The 22,600-nt window shown below is 39.5% G+C and overlaps 1 protein-coding gene across 9 annotated transcripts in view; it reads right to left on the bottom strand.

Annotated features, from left to right (window-relative positions):
- Positions 1 to 22,600, bottom strand: part of LOC141796085 (pleckstrin homology domain-containing family A member 7-like) — a 200,321-nt gene that overhangs the window by 42,891 nt on the left and 134,830 nt on the right. For all 9 annotated transcript variants that reach the window (XM_074676985.1, XM_074676983.1, XM_074676987.1 and 6 more), the window contains 4 exons: positions 22,144 to 22,261; positions 10,724 to 10,828; positions 7,226 to 7,298; positions 1,033 to 1,133 (listed from right to left, as the gene is read on the bottom strand). In XM_074676985.1, the coding sequence (XP_074533086.1) occupies positions 1,033 to 1,133; positions 7,226 to 7,298; positions 10,724 to 10,828; positions 22,144 to 22,261 (397 nt within the window). The remainder of the gene's footprint in view (positions 1 to 1,032; positions 1,134 to 7,225; positions 7,299 to 10,723; positions 10,829 to 22,143; positions 22,262 to 22,600) is intronic.

Raw genomic sequence — 22,600 nt, 5'->3', positions numbered from 1 at the left:
CATGTTTTATCTTCAGCTCATTTTTTCAGTTATTGGTCTGTGTTTTAGCCTTTAGCTTGTGCTCTATCTCTCTCCTGTTTCTCTTTCTTCCGCTCTTCTGTTTTTTTTTCTGTCTGACAGTTGGGCTCCAGGTTTTGCCGTCACCTCAAAATCAGTCCAAGAAATCATTTTTACCACAGAGAAAAAGGAAGGATCTGGTTCCTAACGGCTAAACTTAGCGGGCTAACGTGTCGTCTTAGAGACTTTCAGTTGTAAATAAATCCACGTTCGACCTGAATTTGGATACTGAGAAATCACATTAGAAATAATCAGTTTGATGATGATAATCTCATTTGAATTGTAGATTATGAAAAAGCAAATTTATAAACTTGAAGAAGTTTAAGATGACTTATAAACTCCTCACAGAGCCTGTAAGTTAGTGACCAGTGTCAACAGTAGGGGGCGGTAGAGGTTCTCTGCTCTGGCTGTCAGGATGGAGGGAGATGAAGATGAAGCAGCAACTGAAGAAGAAAACTCAGAAACAGCTCGCTACCTCCCCGTCACTGAGTGTGGACGAAACCAGACACTCAAAAAGTTTTTTTTCTAGTTTGAGATTTTTTTTTAATCTGTACAGATTCTCTCACTGATTCATTCAGTTAATCAGTGGATAAGTCAAATTAAAAAGCAGATTGTTTTTATTATGATAGTTTATAATGTAACTTACTGTCACTAATTCAACCTGTTACATTCTTACAAAGTTTTTCACAAAGTCTTTGATTCATTACCATGATTTTTGATTTGTGCCACAGTAACCGTGAGATGGAAACGACTCTGACGTGACTGTCCTGGTCAGCAGTGTTAAAAACTAACACTGGATTATTCAGAGCAGCATCATCCAGTCTCTGCTGTGATGTTAGAGTCATCTTTAAGTCAGCTTTAAAGGAAACTTACTTTACTTTAGTTTTAAAGTTGATGTCTGGTCTCTGAATCTCCCGTGACTTTAAGAAAAGTTGTGATCATCCTCAAACAGCTGAGTCATGAAATCAAACCTACCTTAAAGGCATATTTACGGCTGATGTGGTCTTCGGGTCCCACAGGTGAGATGACATAGCTGGGCAGAGGGATACTGCCCAGGACTGACTCCTCTCTGCTGTCTGTGGACGGAGGGAGGCGCAGGGACAGGGGGAGTAAATAACGGGGGGAGGAGGTGAGAAAAGGAGCGACAGAGATAGGGAGGGGAGGAGAGAGCAGGAGAATAAATGTCACTCATCACCCTCTAATTTCATCACTGCCTGCCACCAGTATCTTGACACTCACACACACTCACACACACTCACACACACACACTCACACACACATACACACACGTTTGTCTCTGTATATCTGTGAGGACCTGCAGTGACGTAACGCAGTCCTCAACCTCCAACCTTTTGTCTTCACTCCTACAGCGTCTTTCTGAGAAGTCTGAGCGTCTAAAAACGTCCAGACCTCCTCTGTTTGTTTTTCCTCTAATGATGTTTCAAATCATTTCTCTGATTTAAAAACACTTCAGCTAAATACAGCGCGCCTTAGTCACTCAGCTGGTCCAGCAAAGCCATAAAACGTCTTAATGACTTCACACATTTATAAATAATTACCTCCTCAGTGTGTTTCCCACTCGACACTGGGTCTGGATCTGTGTGTGTGTGTGTGTGTGTGTGTAGCAAACAATTACCACATCATAAAATGTCAAAAGTATGTGTGCATGCCACCTGCTCGTGCACGTGTGTGTTTGGCTGAGGGCTGATAAGGCGGCGCTGTGGATTAAAGGGGCAGTGTGTTAAAAATAAGTCAAGGACTTTTGAAGGTGACATTCTCTGCATGGCGGGCGAGACGCTGAGGTCCCTTTATCTGCTCTGCCCCGTCTCTCACACTCTGAGAACACACACACACACACACACACACACACACACACACTTACACTGAGCAGAGCAGACTGAGACGAGTGGAGTTAGATAACATCCAGACAGCCTGAGAATGGCAGTGTGTGTCATTGTGGGCTGGACACTTGTACCCTGACTTTTTTTCATCTAGAGTTTTAAAGATGCTGTAGATTTTATATAAAGTCTGTTTTGGTGTAGATTTGTAGAAAAATGCTGAATTCAGAAAATAAACAAGAGGAAATGTGGACATGTACAGAAATATTAACACAGAGAGCTGAAATCAGTGTCTTCATCCAAACAGCTCCATCTTTAATCTGCTCAGACTCCACAATCTGTGAATCTGTGATCCAGGGAGGACCAAACAGGCGGATTGAAAGGATGCTGTTGAAGACATGCCTCCCTACCACCTGCTGAGACGGCTGTGGAAACTCCAGTTTCAGAAATCACCACACTCAGAAAGCTGGAACAAGAGTTTCTACTTCAATTCTTCTTGAAATCTGGTCGAAAGCTCTTGAAACAATGTGAACGGCGTGCCCCAGGGTTCTGTCTTAGGGACACTGCAGGGATCTGCAACCTCGGGTTAATAAACTTGAAAATGTTCTAAAAAAATAACAAATTAGTTATGTCAAAAATCTCATAAATTAACCAAATTGATAAAATTTGATCAGGTTGCAAAATTTTCAAAACATTTGATGATTAAAAACATTGACACTAAATAGAATGATGCAAAAGCAATTTGTTTAACTAAATATGCATCACCTCTTGCAAAAAATGTCCAAATGTTTTTGAGACTTTTGCTTTTTTTTTTTTTAATTTTAAAAAATTTTTAATTTCAATTTTTTCGAATTTTTGTTTTAATTTAAAAATTAAAATTTTGACAAGGTTCATTTTTATAATTTTTGCAGTTTTTGGCAGAATTTTTTTAATTATTCAGCAAAATTTGATTTTTAAAATTTAGCTTTTTTATTTTAATTTTTTGTCATTTTTTTAAATTCAGAAAAAAACATTCCAAATTATTATAAAATTTAAAATTTTGAGTAAGTTAATTTTTGATTTTCTGCAGTTTTTGGCAATATTTTTTTTTCATTAATTTGCAAAGTTTGAGTTTTAATATCAAACTTTTTTTTTTTATTTCAATTTTTTTCATTTTTGAAAAATTATGAAATTCTGGCAAATTTATGAAATCTTGAATTTTTTGGAATTTTTGCAAATTTTTTTAATTTTATTTCTTTAAAAAATTGTAAATTGTTGAAATTTTAACATTTTTGAAACGTTTTGCAACTAATTGAAATTGTATAAGTTTTGCAAATTTATTTAAAAAAAAAATCAAAAACCAAAACATCGTATGCACAATTTCATTTACACAAATACATCATGTTTAGATAATTTTTTCTCTTGATTTTTATTACTTTTAGATTTTTTTATTTTTTTTTTACACTTTTTTGTCTTTACTGTGAAGATACAGTGGATTTTGTGGCTCCTGAATGACTTTAATCCAGGTGAGCTGAGGTTTGAAATTCTGCACATGCTCAGTCTGAACATCCAGCTTTGGTAGTTTATAAACACGTTTACAATATTAGAAAGCAGAGTACTTTCTCTTTAAAGTGCCAGCCCTACTTTAATTAACATACAGTCATCTGCTCTGATCTAATTCTAATGAAGAAATCCTAAACAAGTCTTTAAAATAAAAAACAGTTTTATTTTAAGAGGTAAACAACCGGCAGCTACAAGTTTCAAAGGTGCAGAAAAGTAAACAGAAGAACCAGAGAAAGGAGCTCTAAGGCTGCGTCACAAACCTCCAGATAAAGGCGTAATGAAACCAAAACAAAGACAGCAGAAGGAGGTTCCCGTGTCTGAGTGAAAACAGGAGATAAAGGGGAGCTGTGTGGAGACAGATCAAGTGTTTTCGTGTTCAGAAGAAAACCTTTGAACTTGAAAGACGGACGGAGAATAGAGAGAAAAGACACGACAGAATTGATTCCCTCCTGTCGCGGCGCGGAGGCAGAGGAGCGTGTCCCCGAAAGGTTGGGCCAAGAATATGGAGATGAAACAGGAAGGCGTGGAGAGACAGATAAAGACAGTCAGAGGACGGAGGCTGATGGCGAGGGCGAAGTGTGTGTGTGTGTGTGTGTTTCTATCTCTTCATGTGTTTGAACTGTAGTCCACTGAGAGATCAGATCAATGGCCTCCAGTTCACGTCACATTCAGCATCACTTCATCTTTCTCAGCTGTGTCCAAACCCTTCATGTCGACAGCTGTCACACTTTGGCGCCGCAGAGACTGAGGAGGTCGACGTATGCTCGCCATCAAAACATGGCTGAAAGGGTGCAAGGAGTCTGCAGGGTTTTCCCAAGAAGATAAAGTCATCTTTACCAGAGTAATCCTGCTCAGGCGTCTCCTCTGAGCCTCTGTACATGTGTGTCAGTGTCTGTGTCTGCCTCAACCCCCTCCTCTGCCTGGATGTTGATGTTTTGGTTGAGTGGAAGAAGCTAATCAGAGCAGCTACGATAGCGGACGTAGCACAGAAGAAGAAAAACAACCAAAGTGAAACAAAACTCTAACAGATAAAGCTTTTTCCTAAACGAAGGTGAAGCTTGGCTCCACTTTCACTCACTTTGAGAAACTTGGAGAGCGACATGAGTTAGCTTTCTGCTAACCGAATATGTGTCAAATACCCGTGATTAGCTTGTGCTAACATGTTAAGTCAGGTGCACGGCTCTCGTGTCTCTCCCACGTAGAAACATGATACTACAGGTGGTTGCTGGGCTAGAGTGTATTCAGAGTCATGGTTGGAGGCTGTGGGTGTGGGCTGCTGCTGGCCCTGAGCCAAGGAGGAGGGGCCCAGTTTGGATGTTAAGAAAAAGTAACAGAAATTCCTGCAGACCCTACCTTTAACATGTTTAATGTTATTCAAGGAACTGCATTTTTTCTTGCATTTGTTTTTAAACACTTGGAGCTGCCTTAGGTCAAACAAACTGGCTGCTGGAAACTTCATCCTCAGTTAAAAACATCCTGAGTATCGCTTATCTCACACCTTTGGCAGTTAGCGTGCATGTGGGAATGCGAGTCTGGTCCAGAGTGTGTGTGCAGTCCTGTGAGTGTGTGTGTGTGTGTGTGTGTGTGTGTGTGTGTGTGTGGTTGGGTGCTCTAGCAAGAAAAGGTCATGAACCATAACACCTCTGCTGTAGGTATGTAGTGAATGTGTTGTATGGGTTAGAGCAGAGGTCTGCAACCTTTACCTCCACAGGAAACATTTTCCCTCAGCTCACCTGGATTAAAGTCATTCAGGAGACACAAAATCTACGTTATCTTCACAATGAAGACAAAAGAGTGGATAAAAATCTAAGCAGAGTGACCAAGACGATTTTTGTGTTTTTAAAACTGTACATGTGGGGTCTTAGTTTTTTATTTCAATAAATTTGCAAATATTTGAAAAAAGACAAATGAAAAATTTGCAACTTATTAAAAAGTCATAAATATTGCAAATTTATGGCTTTTTAATATGCTGCAAAATTTATAAGATTTTTGAAATTGAAGAGATTTGCAAAACAAATTTTTAAAATAAGAAGAAGTTTAGGAAATATGCAATGATTTGCAAAATTTCCCCAAAAAATAAAATTCAAAAATTTACCGATACTTAATTTTCAAAAAATATGAAAATTTGTTATTTGTTTCTCTTTCTTCTAAATTTGACAAAATGTCAAAAATAAATGAATAAATAAATAAATTAGAAAAAGTTTTTTATAAAAAATAAACTTAAAAAACTGCAATTTGAAAAAAGAAAAAAGAAAAATTTGCAACTTATTAAAAAGTCATAAATATTGCCAATTTATGGCTTCTTAATATGCTGCAAAATTTATACAATTTTTAAAATTGAAGAGATTTGGAAAATAATTTTAAAAAAAGGGAATACAGAAAATATGCAATAATTTGCAAAATTTCCCCAAAAAATAAAGCTAAAAAATTTACAAAAGTTTAATCTGCAAAAATGTAAAAAAACTTGTTGTTTTTTTCTAAGTTTGACAAAATGTTAAAAAAATATTTTTAAAATTTGCAAAAAGTTTTTAAAAAATCTCAAAAAACTGTAATTGGATTTTTTTTTTCTAAATTTGAAAAAATATAAAAATAATTTATTTCAAAAATTTGCAAAAAGTAAAAAAAAAAAAAAAACTCTCAAAAAAAGAAAACAAAAATGCTGAAAGCTTCATTGCAAGATGTGATGCATATTTAGCTTACCAAATTGTTAACACGTGATTTTATTTAATTATTAACACCCTCTGTAAGAAAAATAACAATTCTTAATTCTAATATTTCTTAAAGCAACAAGGAGCCACTGCAAAGGAGTCAAAGGGCCACATGAGGCTCCAGAGCCACAGGTTGAAGACCCTTGAGTTAGTGTTAAGTTATTTTAAAAATGAAATTCATGTGTTTTTGAACTGATTTTACAGAAATTTTCACAAATGCTCCAAAAAAGCTTCAGATGAAAGTTATCAAAACAGTCTCTGTTTATTTAAACTCACACACTCACTCCCTGATCTTCCCATTAGGCTGTGTAATGAGTCTGAACAGGGTGTTTAGCAGCTGTGTGTAAATACAGGCTCTACTGGAGGCTTTAAATAGAGAGCACAGCCATCACATGCTGCAGCTGTGCAACTTTAGCATGCAACTTTAGCATGCAACTTTAGCATGCAACTTTAGCATGCAACTTTAGCATGCAACTTTAGCATGCAACTTTAGCATGCAACGTAGCATGCAAACAGAAAGAAACATCTTTGATACGATGTGAAAAGCTCCGATGCACACAGGAGCAGAATCATTTTTCAGTGTGATTGCTAATTAACAGCCACTGTCAAGAGGTTTTCAAGGAGTTTTGACCAATTACAATCAAGTTTTTAACTCAGCTGGAAAATAACTTTGATGAAAGGATGTGGTAATATTTCCAAAATCAAATCAAATCAAACTTCTCATGGGAAAATCTTTTTTGTACAGATGCGTTCTCCTCTTATCCAGAACAATAACACACAGTTTCTCTTCATTTGATTCTTTTCACACTAAAAGTTTTTACGTTTTGGACGAGAAAGTAGATATCAGATGGAAGATTTTAGAGACTGAGTTTCCAACGTGTGTGATGCTGTCAGATGATGTGAGCATTGATTTTTATAACAAAAAGAAGAAGTCTTCTTTCAGAGAGTTTGCAGAGGTGTTGCTGTTTCCAGTTATGAGATATTGAAAGTCTCTTAATAAGAAAGAAGAGAAAAACACAAAGAGGAGACGAGAAGCAGCACAGGTGGGAAATGGTCTTTTCTTCTCCAACAGAGCCTCACCTTTGTAGTAGAAGAGACAGAAATCAGCCAAGACGAACCACTTCCTCTTCCACAGACGCATCCCCGAGCTGTCCTGCAGAGAGGAGGAGGAGGAGGAGGAGGAAAAGCAGAGAGGAGGCCATGAATACGTTGATAATGAGACAGGAGGAGCAGAGCAAACAACAAGATGAAAAAGAGAACAGTGGGAACGGTGAGGAAACAGAGCTAATGAAAGAAAGGAAGAGGTGGAAACGAGCAGGGATGAAGGGAGCCGTCATTTGTCCTCCTTCACCGGCTCGCTGGGCCTGCCACGGCTGCTTCAGAGCTCGTTTTGTCTTCTTATGATCTCCTGCAGAAACCACGCCACACGGGGAGAAAAGGCGACAGAGGAGGGATGAAACGGCCCAAAGCGTTAACACGAAATCCTCCTTTAGCTTCAAACACACGACGCTGGAAGCTGACCGTGAGCTGGGAGTGATACGTTGGGAATATGTTAATATTTGTGTGTATCTGTGTTTCCTCAGCCCCCTTCCAGCATCCTGTGATTAAAATGTAACTGCCCTACATAGGCAGCTTTACGTTGAGCTGTGTGTTCAATCAGCGTGTGTGTGTGTGTGTGTGTGTGTGTGTGTGCAGTCATTAAAACATAACTACTTCCCACTAACATCACTCACTGTTTGTCTTGTACCGAGGCCAAGTGTTTCCAGAGGGACGATGCCAACCGCTGATATTTTAAGTCTAACTTCAGATGCAGAGAGTCTCCAGTAATAGTCTGTCTGTGATCAACAGCAGGTGCTCGGCGATGCCAGGGAAAAAAATAACTAACGGAGAGAAACGGAGGAAGTGGGCCACTAGAGGAAATGTTAGAGGAGTGTGGAGGCAAACGCTGGAGCTCATCTCTGCACAAACACGTCCAGCTCTCCTCCAGACACTCAGTGAGCATGGCACATACAGAGGGGGAAATAAGTATTAAACACATCAACTTTTTCCTCATCACATTTATAAAATTTCTCCCAGACATTGGTTTGAACTCAAATAATCCACATGAAAAGAAATCACAATCAGGTCCATAAATAATGATTGATTTTCTTTTTCTGAAACCATTTGAGAGTCAACTTTGCCGTGTGCTTTGGATGGTTGTCCTGCTGGAAGGTCCAGCCACGTCTCATCTTCATCATCCTGGTGGATGGCAGCAGATTCAGATCAAGAATTTCCCCATACATGGCTCCATTCATTGCTCCGTCAGTTATATGAAGTTTGCCAACACCATGAGATGAGAAACAACCCCATGCCATGATGCTTCCACCTCCAAACTTCACTGTTGGTGTAGTGTTTTTTGGCTATTTCTCCTCCAAACATGGTACTAGGCCTGTCACGATAACAAATTTTGCCAGATGATAATTTTCCAAAATATTATTGCCGATAAATAAAAGATATTATTGTCAATATTATTTTGATTTTTTTCCCCATTTTTTCATTGATGTAATTATGATAAATGGGATAATAAAGTGAGTACACCATATCCAAAACAAGAAACTTTAATGTCTTAAGAGTATTTAACTGTAATTAAAAGGTCAGGATCTTTTAAATAAAATAAATTTAAAAAAATTTATAATAAATTTCAAACAAAAAAGAGAAAAAAATACAATGAAAATGAAATTGACTCTGTTTTAGAAAAAAATACTTTTAATACTAATCAAAAACAATAAAACATAGACCCTGTCTCTAAATAAAAAAAACAAAACTCCAAATAAACCAACAATAAAAACTCTAGCCCAAATCAAAGGGAGTTTATACAGTTCCTGAATTGTTTGTAACATGTACTTTCTCCCAGTCAATCCGTACTGTCTGTCAAACATTTTTAACATTTCTGGCTTTAACCGTATTGAAGGGCTGCATTTCTTTGGCAATGTAGCTGTCTTTGAGCGCCACCATTTGGCGCTTTTATTTCTATTTACTTTGCCGGCCAAAAGCCTCAGTAAGAGCAGATTGTCAAAGAACAAGGCTCCGCTGCACCTCCCCTTCTTCTTCTTCGTCGCCACTATTTTCAAACAAATGCAAGATATCAGCTCGTTGGTGTTCATGAGCTCACACTTTGTTCATTCTGATAAAAAACTAAATATTCCCACACTGGGACTGTGGCAGGCGGCTTAAGAACCGTATCTTTGGTGCCATCACTCATATTAGCGTGTGTTTCCTCCTTACCCCTCAGGACGCTCGCTTCAGCTCTCTCCGTGTGTACGCGCCAGCAGCCCCGTCTTCACCCCAAAGATCACATTTTTGACAGATGCTCACTCCGCTATAAATCCGCTATAGAACCTATGCACCCCGATGTTAGGAAAGATAGACGTAGTGAGCCATCTTCTCATTCAGCCTCTTTGGTCCAAAGAGAGGAGGAAAACAAACATGCACGTGTCAGTTTATCCAGGCTGGGAAACTTACCGAGGACGTTTTTATTTATCGTTCAGTTAATTGATTTATTGATTATTGTGACAGGCCTACATGGTCTGTAGTATAACAGCCCAAAAGTTCAGTTTTGGTCTCATCTGACCAGACAACATTCTCCCAGTATTCTACAGGCTTGTCAAGATGCTGTTTAGCAAACTTTAAACCAGCTTCAACATGCCTTTTCTTGAGGAATGGAGTCTTGTGGGCTGAGCGTCCATAGAGGCCATGGTGGTGGAGTGCATTGCCTATTGTTTTCTCTGTAACAATTGTACCTGCTGCCTCCAAGTCTTTCTGGAGCACTTTCAGGGTGGTCCTTGGCTGGTTGAGTCCTCTTCTGACTATCTTTCTGACTCCCTGGTCAGAAATCTTCAAGGAGCTCCTGTGCGTGGCCTGTTGATGGTAAGGTGGTGCTTCTTCCACTTGTGAATAATGGCCCCAACGGTGCTGACTGGAATATTCAGGTGCTTTGATATAAGTCTGTAACCAGTTCCATTCTGATGCTGAGCAACAATCAGGTTGTGAATGTCTTCAGAGAGCTCTTTGCCTTTACCCATCATGAGGTGTGTGCTATTTAACTGCTTGGTGAAAAAAACACCTTTTTTATAGGACCATCAATTTGCTCTAGCCCAGCTGATGTTGGTTTGCACTAATTGGAAGTTCAAGTAATAATTACTGACAGATTTCAGGTGGTATGGTGCATTTCCTGTCCAAAGTATTCAGCCTTTCCATGGTGATGGGAAAATAGTTGACATGTTCAAAACTTATTTTTACTTTTATTTTTATTGACTTGCTTTAAAAACGCTGAGACTGGGATCAGATGGATTTGTTTGGCACATTCGGAGCTTAAAGCAGACGTTTAGTTAGACTCTGGGCTTAACGTTGGCTGTTGCTCTCTTTTACACAGTATTAACATTTCTAAATTTAACCCCTCGGCATGCTGGGAGCTCTCACCAGCTGCTTGTACCCTCTCCTGCTCTCTTCACGCTCCTGTTTCCCCTTGTGGTTGCTAACAGCAGCTAAAACACACTGACTCATGGTCGTTCCTGGCAGGTCTGGATCAGGTGTCCTTACCTGTTTGTAGAGCCATCCTCGGACCACCACGGGGACGTTTGGGTTCCTCTTGATGGCCTGGTCTCGTTTCCCAAAGCTGTGCAGCTTCCCACTGGAGCGGGAGCTCTGAAACACACAGACAGAGGGCGTTAATGGGTCGGCAGAGCGGGGGTTAAACGCTCAGGTGAGACGGCTTTGTTCTCATTGGTCCATATCATCACCGTTAAGTTAATTAGCAAACAAACGCTTGGCTCAGTTTGTTTCCACACTTCTCATGGGCTCAGGAGTAAAGTCGAGCGTTAAACTGTCACAGCTCATCATCATTAGCATTAGCAGGTCTGTGTTAGCCTGTTTAATTAACTCCTTGACAGCCCAGAGCCTGAACAGGAGCATTTATCCGAGCTGTCTGACAAAGAGCTGGCCTGAAAGAGCGAGTGATCCGGTGTCGAGGTTAGAGACGCGCTGTGCCTCATCCAGTGATTCAGCCTGATCTGAAACATTACACTGAATAGACTCTCACCCACAGCACAATTAGCCCCTTTCTCCAGCCACGTCTCTCTTTCTGCCCCAGTTGTTACATAATTAGAGCCATTATCTGAGCCACCACCATTTTCCTCTGGACCTGCGCCTCACCGTCAGCGCTGGTCTCTGTGGCTTTTCTTAGAACTCATAAAGGGTCTCTATAGACCGTCAGGTCCAGGTCAGAGGAGTGGGTCTGTGATCTGCAGGGCTGCTGGTGACACTGACACACACACCCACACAGACTGAGACCTCTGGTTCAGACCCAGCCTTTTTAACAGATCCTCTGGCCTCATTATCCAGTCAGCTCGGTATCATGATCATTTCATCACTTCTAGTGGAATCACAGAGATAAATCTGTTTGAGAACATGGTTAGCAGAGTCAAATACAGCTGATGCAAGCTTTAAACCACTTCCTAGCTAATGTCACCACTGGAAGTCACTGAACACTAAGATGTTCGTTAGGGTTATTTGATGAATGAGGAAAAGTTAAACTGGCCTTCATGTGGTTTTAACACATGTAAGCTGATGGTTGCTAAAGAATACCATTACTGTTATTAAGATTACTAAATCCCATCATCATGACTCTAGAGGTGTTCAACCTGTGGCTCTGGACCCTCATGTGGCCCTTTGACTCCTCTGCAGTGGCTCCTTGGTGCTTTAAAAATATTATTGAAATAAAGAATAGTTTTTTTTTCTTGCAGAGGGTGTTGATGATTAAAGACACTGACACTAAATAAAATCAAGTGTTAACATTTTGTTAAGCTATATATGCATCACCACTGTCGATAAAGCTTTCTTGTTTTTGAATTTTTGCAAAATATTTTATTTCAATTTTTTTGACATTTTTTCAAATAAGAAAACAAAACCCTAATTTTTTTTTTAATTTTTGCAAATAATTTAAATTCCATATTTTTTTAAAAAAAGGCAATTTTTTAAATTGTTCAAAAATAAAGCAAATTTCTGAAATATCATTTTTTTTATTTCTCGCAAATTTATAACATTTCATCATTTTTACAAAAAAAATTAAATGTTTTGAAACTTCAGATAATGCCCCGATAATTTTATAATTTGCCAAATCATTGTCTCTTTTGTTCAATTTTTTATTTTCTTTTTCAAATAAAAAATACAGATAATTTTGGATTTTCATTTTTTTTTTAAGTTGCAAACTATTTAAGTTTCATAAATTCAGCAAATTTGCAAAAACATTGTCACTTTTGTTTAATTTTTTATTTCTTTTTTTAATAAAAAAATGCAGACTTTTGAATTTTTTCCCCAACTTATTACAGTTTTATAAATTTAGCAATCATTACCAAATCATTTTCACTCTTGTTTAATTTATATTTTCTTTTTTAATGACAAAAATGCAGATTTTTTGTTTTTTATTGCAACTTATTAAAGTTTTATAAATCTAGCAAATTTATGATTTTAACTTTTTTATTTTAAAAAAGCACATTTATGTTTTTTTTATTTTAAACACAGACAAATCCTGAAGAGTGTCTGTGACCAAGTTCCACTCGTGACAGCAGTAACACTGAGCATCTGTGGGCATTGAGTCACAGCTCAGACATTTACACCACTGAGTATTTCCAACTCTGTCTTGATGTCCAGTGACCTTGGATGTTTCCTCTGTATTCCTTTCAGTCTCCATCTGTAGCAGCTCTTCTTCTGTGTGCTCCGGTTCATACAGGTATCCTTTTGGTTCCAAAGTGAATGAAACTTCATCGTCTCTGTCATAGTCACTCATTTTGAATTTCCTAGGCTGCCTCACAATCCTTAGAGTACAAACAAAAGAATTACGATACTTGATCAAACTTACACGAGGCTAAAACCAGCGCCCGAAGCATAGCTTGTTTACATTCCCTACAGCTGAAAGGAGGAGGGGGGACGGAGCGCACTAGCGCTGCGCGGAAGGACACATGAGTTAGTTAGGTCCAGATAAATGTTTATATTTACGAAGACTTAATGCACTTAAAAAATATTTTATGTAGCGTACTCTTAAACTGTGGTATTACTTTTTGATTTTAGTTCTTGCAGGCAGAGAAAATAGCCTTTGAATTTGGTACGGTCTGTCCCTGTTAGCGTCTATTTCCTCGTCACCATCGATTACAGTCTGTGTCTTACTGAGGGAGAGGAGACAACTTTCTACTGTATCTAATGTCCTTAGTGGTCACATAGAGCTCATACAACCCCACTTCAAAAAAACTGAACTATCCCTTTAAAGCAGCCCCCCTTCCTGGAAACAATGATTGAGACAGACCCATTCAATCGGATGGATCGAGCTGCTGCTGCTTCCAGTGAAACAGAAACGTTAGGACCAAAGACTCAGACAGATTTATGGACTCAAATCACATCTGCTCTGGAAATAGCCACTCTGAAGCATTACAGCTGTCACAGACGGCGAACAGAAAACCATCCTGGAAATGCAACATTTCACTCTGTGCCCCCATTTGTTGATCTCTTGAACTCCTATTTCCTCCCCGGACGATGAAAAGCCAATCCCCGCCCTGTCCTCCAGCAGAGCCACTCACAGCTGCTCACACTCTGAATACACAGCAGACAACACCTGAGGCTCTGCGTCCATTAATCTAAACACAAAGAGTGTGAACGCACGGCACTGCTGGCTCAGGAAACTCACTGAGTGCTGCCTGCAAACATCCTGATCCACTGCAGATATTCATGAAATCCTCATTACAACACACTCAGAGAGAGACTGTATCACACTCTTACTGTACAGACCATGGTGTGTGACGGCTGGGGAGTGTGTGTGTGTGTGTGCTCTCCTCTCTGGAGCCAATCACAGCTGGAGTCTGCAAACCTACTCGTTAATTAGAGACAGGCAGGTCGGCCAGGCATGATGCAAAGACACCGAGCGGCTCTGTCACAAACGAAGGTATGTGTCTGCTGCGCCTGTGAAGTGTGTGTGTGTGTGTGTGTGTGTGTCTGCAGATATGTGTGTGTGTGTGTGTTCTATTTTTAGGTGTGGGGTAATTGTGTGCAAACGGCTCAGGTCCCTGCAGCAGGAAGCACTCTGTCTTGTAGGTGAGTGACTCAGCATGCTCTGCAGCTATTTGTTATGCTAATGGAAAACCTAAAAAGCCAACAGAGCCCAGTCTGAGAGCCACAGGTCGCCGGTTCAAATCCCTCACAGGGACAATAACCTGGGAGGGTGAGATAATTAAAGAGGAGAAGTGATTTCTTTCCCTTTCTGGAGCTCTCCTCACGTGACAACAAATCCTCCAAGATAGTTCAGCTTTCAGACGTCAGCCTGGGCGACGATTAGAGGTGAATTAACATCTCACAACTCATCTACTCAGATCAGGGCTCTGCAACCTTTACTGTTATAGCTGTTTAGCCCCAGCTCACCTGGATTGAAGTCATTCAGGAGTAGGGATGGGTACCGAATTAGGTACTTTTTTAGGTACCGACCGAATTCTGTCAAAAGTACTGGGTATCGATTCATGTAAAACCAAAAGGTGCCATGTTTAGGTACCCAAATGCATTGTTGTGACTGTGAGGGAGAGGAAGAGTAGGTGATTTTCCATGCTGGACAAACTTGGTACCGGTGAATACCGGTACCGATTGCCAGGTACCGGGCATCGGTACTGTATCGTTTCAAATGTGAAAGGTACCCATCCCTATTCAGGAGCCACAAGATCTATTTTATCTTTACAATATCATGAAAATCTAGTGAAAAATTATCTTAACAAAATTTTTTGTGTTTATAAAATTGTAGTGTTTAAAAACAGTATTTTAATTTTCAATTAATTCACAAATATTCCATAAAATGAAAAATGTGTCATGAAATAAATTCCATAAATTTAATTTAAGAAATTCAATAAAATGCAAAATATTTCAAATAAATTAAAATTTAAAAAATAAGATTAAATAAAAAAACCCAAAATTTTAAAAAATGATCCAAAATTGTATAAATTTGCAATAAAAATTGTTAATGCAAATTTTGCTACATATTGCAATAATTGATAAAAAAAATTACTTCATTTTCCCAAAAACATTAAAACTAAATTATTTGCAAAAACTTGCAGAAATCTAAAAAATATTCTATATTTGCGAAGTAAAAAAAAATCTTTGAAAATAATGATTTTTTAATGTCTTCATTTGAAAAAGTAAAAATTCAGAAACTTTGCAAAAAATTAACTATGAAATATAAAAATTGTGCAAAACTAAAATATGTCCAAAATTGTCATAAATAATATTAATTTGCAAAAAAATTAAAAAAATATTTTTTAAAGAATGAATTTGTTTTTGATAATGTGGAAAAAAACAACAACAAAAAACAACAACAAAAAACTCAAAATTTTGTTTTTTTTTCTAAATGAATAATTGTTAAAAAAAATGAAATCTAAATATTTGCAAAATTTTCAAAGATATGAAAGCATTACTTAGTCCAATGAATTGTTTAGGCGTGATTTCATTTAGCTACAAGGAGCCACTGCAGAGGAGTCAAAGGGCCACATGAGGCTCCAGAGCCACAGGTTGAAGACCCTTGTACAGAAAGAATAAAAAACAACCCGGTGAACACTAACGTGCTGTTTCAGTGTTTTTGGCTGGTTTCTTACCAAGGCGTCATCAGATCTCAAAGAGAGGAGGAGCCATCTTAAAAACCGTCCCCTAAAACTGAACAACCTGGGTCACCCATCAGGAGGAGGACCATAGACTCTGATCATCTGGACTGTGACGGTCTGTAAACTTTATGAACTGAGTCTATGAGCAGCTCAGATTACCCACAGAGGTCTCCTCCTTTAGGCTCCTGTTCAGCAGACACGGGGTGAACGATGAGGCTAGCTGACTCAGAGCAGTTTGCTAACTCATAGCAAAGTTATATATCAAAGGGACCTGCCATGAAAACCACCACAGACTGTGAAGCCTGGACTGGAACTGAGAGGAAACCTGAGACAAGTTGTCAAATTTCTGAAGCTTGGATACGACACCAACCATAACACAACGTCAGAGGGTTTCACTCTGGATGGCATCAGAAAGAGCTGGAGCTGGAGAAAATCACAGATTTCTGTCACATCATCGACCAAACGCTGCCACGAGAGAAACGCAGAGAGCAGCGGCGGTCCAGTGGCCTCAGCGAGTACGGAGGAGAGACGCAGAGAGGGTTATTTCTGATAGATTCATGGGAAGATGAGCCGCTGCTGGTCTGGGTATAAATACACAGCATGAAGGAAAGAAAGAGCTCTCTCTGCTCTCTCCGGCTGCTTCACAGGATAAACTGTGATATGATTATAAACCCAGAGTTTCTCTTTGTTAAGGTGGACTCCAGGAGCTGCTGTTCAGGCCTCAGTTAATGAAACACATCCTCATCAATCACCCTGTAAACCAGACGCTGTACCAACAGGTTTTTCATAAAGCCCAACAAGTCCAACGGTACAAACTCACACCTGATCCTTCCCCTGTATTAACAAACAGAAAGCTTAAAGAGGGGGTACTGTGCTCTTTTAATCTTTATTTCGTCCCTCTGGAGCCCCCATAGTATCGCTACAGATTAATCAGAAACCTTATTGTTTCAGAAACCTTTTGTCTCTTCAAGGCTCCCTGCCCCTGTCTTGTAAAGATCTCACAAGATCTCCAAAGATCCCTCTAAGATCCTGTATCTCTAAAAGATCTCCTACCAACCTATTGCAAAGATCTCATAAAGATCTCATGAAGGCTGTAAAGATCTTGAAATTAAACCTGTGAAGACCTCTAGAGATCTCGTAAGGATCCTGTGAAGATCTTGTAAAGATCCAGTGGAGACTCAGAGATCTGGTAAAGATCTTGTTAAAATCTTGTAAAGACCCCATGAAAATCTTGGAAAAATCTTGTTATGTCTTATGAAGATCCCGCAAAGATCTCCTTAAGATATCTTTATGATCCTTTAAATGTCCTCAAAGATCTAGTAAAGATCTATATAACATTTCAAAGGATCCTGTGAAGATCCCGCAAAGACCTGGTAAAGATCTTGCAAAAATCTCCGTAAGATCTCATAGAGATCCAGCAAAGATCTCATAAAGATCTCATGAAGACTGTAAAGATCTTGAAAAAAACTCATGAAGACCTCTAAAAATCTTGAAAAGATCCCATGAAGACCTTGTTAAAATCTTTTTGGGTCTTATAAAGATCTCACAAGATCTTCTAAAGATCTCTTTATAATCCTTTAGATGTACTAAAAGATCCAGTAAAAATGTACTCAATATCTTCCAAACATCTTGTGAAGATCCTGCAAAGATCTCATAAAGATCTGACAAAAATCCCTTTAAGATCTCAGAGATCCAGCAAAGATCTGTTGAAGATCTCATCAAAAACTGTGTAGATCTTGAAAAATGTAAAGACCCCATGAAGATCTTGTACAAATCTTCTTAGATCTTGTAAAGATCTCACAAGATCTTTACAAGAAAAAAATTTCATAAGATCTAGTAAACATCTTTGAAGATCTCGTAAAGATCTTGCAACAATGTCATGAAAATCCTTTGAGAATCTCTTTGAGATCTTTTAAAGATCCCGCGAAGATCTCGTAAAGATTTAATGAAGATCTCGTGTTGATCTCGTGTTTTTTGCTTTTGTTTTTTTGGAACAGACTTTTTTTAATCAGTTAATGAATTTAGTTTTATGATCATGTAGAGGTGTGAAAGTCTGAACAGGTGAAACCGTTTTTGATCTGAAAGCAGAAAAACTAAAAAGGTGGAACGGTCCTGGATTCATGTTGAACCGTCAGATTTAATCTGAGTCAGAGGCTCTGACTGAAAAACACTCGACTAGTTTCAGACGCTGAGCGGGACCTGGTGAGCCCGTAAACCACCAGAAAACAACTCCTCCATGACTTTGACTTTGTCCTGAAGAAGAGGCTGAGCCGTCGACTTACCAAGACAACACCACTAAATATTCAGCGAACGACAGAGGAGCTCAAAGAGGAGCTGCGAGGGCGCCGTGGGAGGGATCAGTCCGACTCTGATGTTCGTCAGGAGCAGGAAACGATGTGACTTAGTTAAAAACGCCTTTTTTGATGGCGGTGTGCTGTGCCGAGGGGACGCCGCTGACTCATCCTCCTTTGGAGAGGCGCTCCTTTGTTCACACTTCTTCTTGTCAGAATGAGGCTGCGGCGCCGTTTCCTGTGGGGAGGGGGGGCAGAGGTGATGAGCCGGAGCACCTGGGAGGGCGGCGGGCCGGGGGAACACGGCGTGGAAAGGCGACGGGCCGGCGTGATGGATGCCCTGTCAGCCCTGCACCGCGCCTGATGACACATGTTCAATCTCAGTCCCCAGGCACCTGTTGGTGGGGCGGGATGAGATTTCACGCCACTGTGGAGCCGTGTGTGTGTGTGTGTGTGTGTGTGTGTGTGTGTGTGTGTGTGAGAAAGACACGCCACTGCAGAAAAAATGAATAAAGAAGACAGAAAGATGCTGTCTGATCCCAGCAGACGTCTTCATGCTGAGCGGAGGAGTCATGTGACCACACAGAGTCTTGATGAGCTCTGACTGAAGAGGAAACAGCGTCTGCACCGATGGCGGCGTGAAGGAGGAAGAGGTGAGAAAAAGTACAGACTGAAAGTTTGACTCTTCCTGATGCTGCCACCTTACACCAGAGGAGAAACATGTCTGAACATGACACACACAGAGACACACGCAGAGCGCTAAATCCTGACCTAAAACGAGCTGTTTGGATTTTGGAGATTTGCTGACGTCAGCGATTCTCCTTTTTGACCAATCAGGAGCAAGTCTGACCTGATTGGTCCACGAGAGCAGATACCCCCCACTGCTGTTCAGAATGCCAAAGTTGCAGAGCCATCACTGCTCTGTTTTTGGCTGTAAACAGCCACATAGCTCCATGCTCAAGCTTCCCATCTCTGAAGAAGACAGACTAAGTGTCTAGAGCTCATTTATCAGGAAATGTTCCAGCTACACTCAGTAAAACTGTGCATGTGTGTGCTAGTCACTTCACGGCCGACTGCTTTTCCAACTTTGGACAGTCCAACAGAGGGCTAGCCAATAGACTGGTCCTGAATCCAGGCGCATTACCAACCATCCTCCAACAAACCTGGGACCCTGGAAATGTGAGTATTTTAAATGCTGTGTGCTGTGGAGCAGATGAAAGAGCTTTTCCTCAGTGTCCCCCCTGTCTCTGTGTTAGCTTCAGGATGCTAACTTTAGCTGCAGTTAGCCTGTTGTTTTAGCCTGTAATGTTACGGTAAACCAGCTTCTCTGTTTTCTAAACATTGTGCACTCGGAGCTCGTGGCGCCGCTCTCAGTGACGTGGAAGAGCGGGGCGGTATCAGCAGTGGCTCATTTACATATGAAGGCCACGCCCACTAAATCAGAGCGTTCTGAACAGAGGGGCTATGAGAGCCTGGAAACAATGCTGCTGTGCTTGATTTATTGGCTTTTTAGACCACATTTAAACCTCTGCAGATTACCCAGAATGCAGCAGCACATCTGGTCTTTAACCAGCCCCAAACAGCACATGTCACCCAGCTGTTAATCTCTCTTCACTGGCTTCCTGTAGCAGCTCCTATCAAATTCAAAGCTCTTCTTCTTCTTACAAAACCCTGACAAGACCAGCTCCTGCCTACCTGGGGTCCCTCATCCAGGTCTACACTCCTCCTGGTCCTCTACGCTCTGCTTGTGAAAGACGCCTGGTGCTCCCAGCCCAGCGCGGCTCTAAATCTCTAGCCAGACTCTTCTCCTCTGTTGTTCCCAAATGGTGAATGAATTACCAAACTCTATACGATCCACAGAGTCCCTTTCTACTTTAAGAGACGTCTGAAGACTCATCTGTTCAGGGAACACGTAGACCCTTAATCTGAGCCTTCTCCTCTTTGTCCTCAGGGGGAGGATGATCCAGAAGATCTCACTACTTGTCGCATTAACTAAGTTTTCCTTCTGTCTAAATTCTTGCTTGTGTCGTACGTCGCTTTGGACGAAAGCGTCTGCTCTTTTTGATGCTCTTTTAACTCGGGGACTATTATAGTTACATAAACCACACAAACTGTGCTGCGATCACTGTAAGCCACCAGCACACTGGAGCAGAAATCAAGATGCCGTGTTAAGGTTAGTTTTTAAGCGCCTGAAGGAAAGAGAAGATAATTAGTTCATTAAAAGAAAAGTCTAAATCAATGCTGCCTTTGTCTGCACTTCTTCCTCTGCAGCGTGAAGGGAAGACTCCTCTTTAATTACATCACATTTAAAAGCTCAACAGCTTTTTAATCAGACAACAAATTAACTCTTCAGACCCCGCTCCTCCAACTTTACACAACAAAGCCTCGAATTTCAAAGTTCAGCCTGTTCATAACCCGGTCAGAGACACAAACTGAGCAGAAATCGTGATATTTCCTCAGCAGAGGTCAAGAAACACACTCTTTAACTGAGCCTGTGGACGGCAGATGAATCCACTTTGGAAACAAGTGATAAGAAATGTTAGCGTGAACGTGGAGTCAGTGTTTTAGAGGTGACAGGGTTAGCTGTCCTGAGACCCTGATGGCCTCACACGGAGCAGAGTCGTAAACCGTGGCTGAGCTGAGACTCTGAGATCAGTGTTAGCAGACAAAGAGACTGAAGGCCAGAGTCAGTCTGTGCAGGGTCTGTGTGAGGGATCATGGGAAGTGAGCAGGTGGTTAAAGCTGGAGTCTGCAACCTTTACTTTAACAGGAGCCATTTTTCCTCAGCTCACCTGGATTAAAGTCATTCAGGAGACACAAAATCTACTTTATCTTCACAATAAAGACAAAAGTTTCAAGTGTTTTTAAAATCGTACATATGTACGTACGTCTTCTTTTTAATTCTTAATAATTATGCAAATGTAAAAAAAAAAGGAAGAAAATGTAAATGTCATACATTTTCAAAGTTAATAGAATCTGGATAAGTTGCAAAAAAAATAAAAAAATTGAAATTTCAAAAACTTGCAAAATTAAAAAAAGAAATCAAAACTTAGGAAAATTATTAAAAATTCTAAAATGTAAAAAAACATTTCCCAACATTTCAAAAAGGGGAAAAAAATTAAAGATTGTATTTTCAAAATGTTTTGAAATTAAATAATTATAAATTTTTGCATATTTAAAAAAAATGAAATTAAAATTATTTTTGTATCTATTTTGCAAAAAAAGTAAACATGAAATTTGCAAAAAAAAAGCGCAAAAATATGCAAAATTTGCACAGAAAAAAAAAAGAAAAAAAAAAAGAAATTTACCAAAGTTTCAAAAATTTGCAAAATCTTAAAAAAAAAAACATTTTTTTACATTTTCATGTCAAAAATTGAAATTTCAAAACTTTGCAAAATAAGAAAACAAATCAAAACATTAGGAAAATTGATAAAAAATTGAAAATTTAGAAAACATTTTCCAACATTTCAAAAAGGGCAAAAAAATTTAAAGATTGTATTTTCAAAAATTTTCTAAAAAAAAATTAAATTAGCAAAAATTTGCACATTTTTAAAAAAATCGAATAAAAAAATTGCTTGAAAAAAAGAAAAAGCAAAATTTGCTAAATCTTAAAAAAAAAACATTTTTTTCTCAATTTTAATTAATTTCAATAATTGAAATTCACTTTTTTTCACAATTGTCAAAAAAATTGCAAACTACATTGTTAGCTTTATTGCAAGAGGTGATGCATATTTAGTTCAACTGAATGTCAACGTCTGATTTTATTCAAGTGTCAGTGTCTTTAATCATCAATACCCTCTGTAAGAAAAATAACTATTCTTTATTTCAATAATATGTTTTAAAGCTTCAAGGAGCCACTGCAGAGGAGTCAAAGAGCCACATGAGGCTCCAGAGCCACAGGTTGAAGACCCTTGGTATAGCTCAAAGGAAATGCCACAATATGAGTAGGACTTCTGAAGATGTGTGAGAGGACACACACACACACACACACACACACACACACACACACACACACACACACACACACTCCTGTGATCAGCTGTACCTTAGAGGCAGGCGTGGTGTCCACAGTGGACGAGGTGATGGCAGTGGAGGCTTCGCTGACCGTGGTGCTGGACAGCTGCTCACCCGTGTGTTTGGACATCATGCGAGGACCCTGCGCCCTGTGGGGGAACACACACACAAACACACACACACACAAACTGTGTAAATCAAGGTTTCTAGGATCTGATACAGTATAAAAACACTAAAAGATCAGTGAAACATAACGACTCCTCATTGGTTCCTCCAAACTCCAAACAGCCTGACTCTGCTGTGATTTGTTCATTATCAGAAACATCAGAGAAAAGAGCAGAGACATATTCCTCCGTGTGTCTTTGAATCTGATTTCATTCATATTTTACAGTCAGATCAATCTGTGAGGGAAATGTCAGCCTGACCCTCTGGCTGCTCACACACTTTCAGAGTTACTGTGATCCTCCGCTCGTCTTCACGTCATCATC

This window comes from Halichoeres trimaculatus, unplaced genomic scaffold, assembly GCF_033239565.1.
Source record: "Halichoeres trimaculatus isolate MK-OKI-2021-1 unplaced genomic scaffold, fHalTri1.1 fHalTri1_scaffold_10, whole genome shotgun sequence".
NCBI classification, from domain to species: Eukaryota; Metazoa; Chordata; class Actinopteri; order Labriformes; family Labridae; genus Halichoeres; species Halichoeres trimaculatus.
The sequence above is the reverse complement of the archived record's forward strand: the minus strand, read 5'-3'. Positions and strand labels throughout refer to the sequence as shown.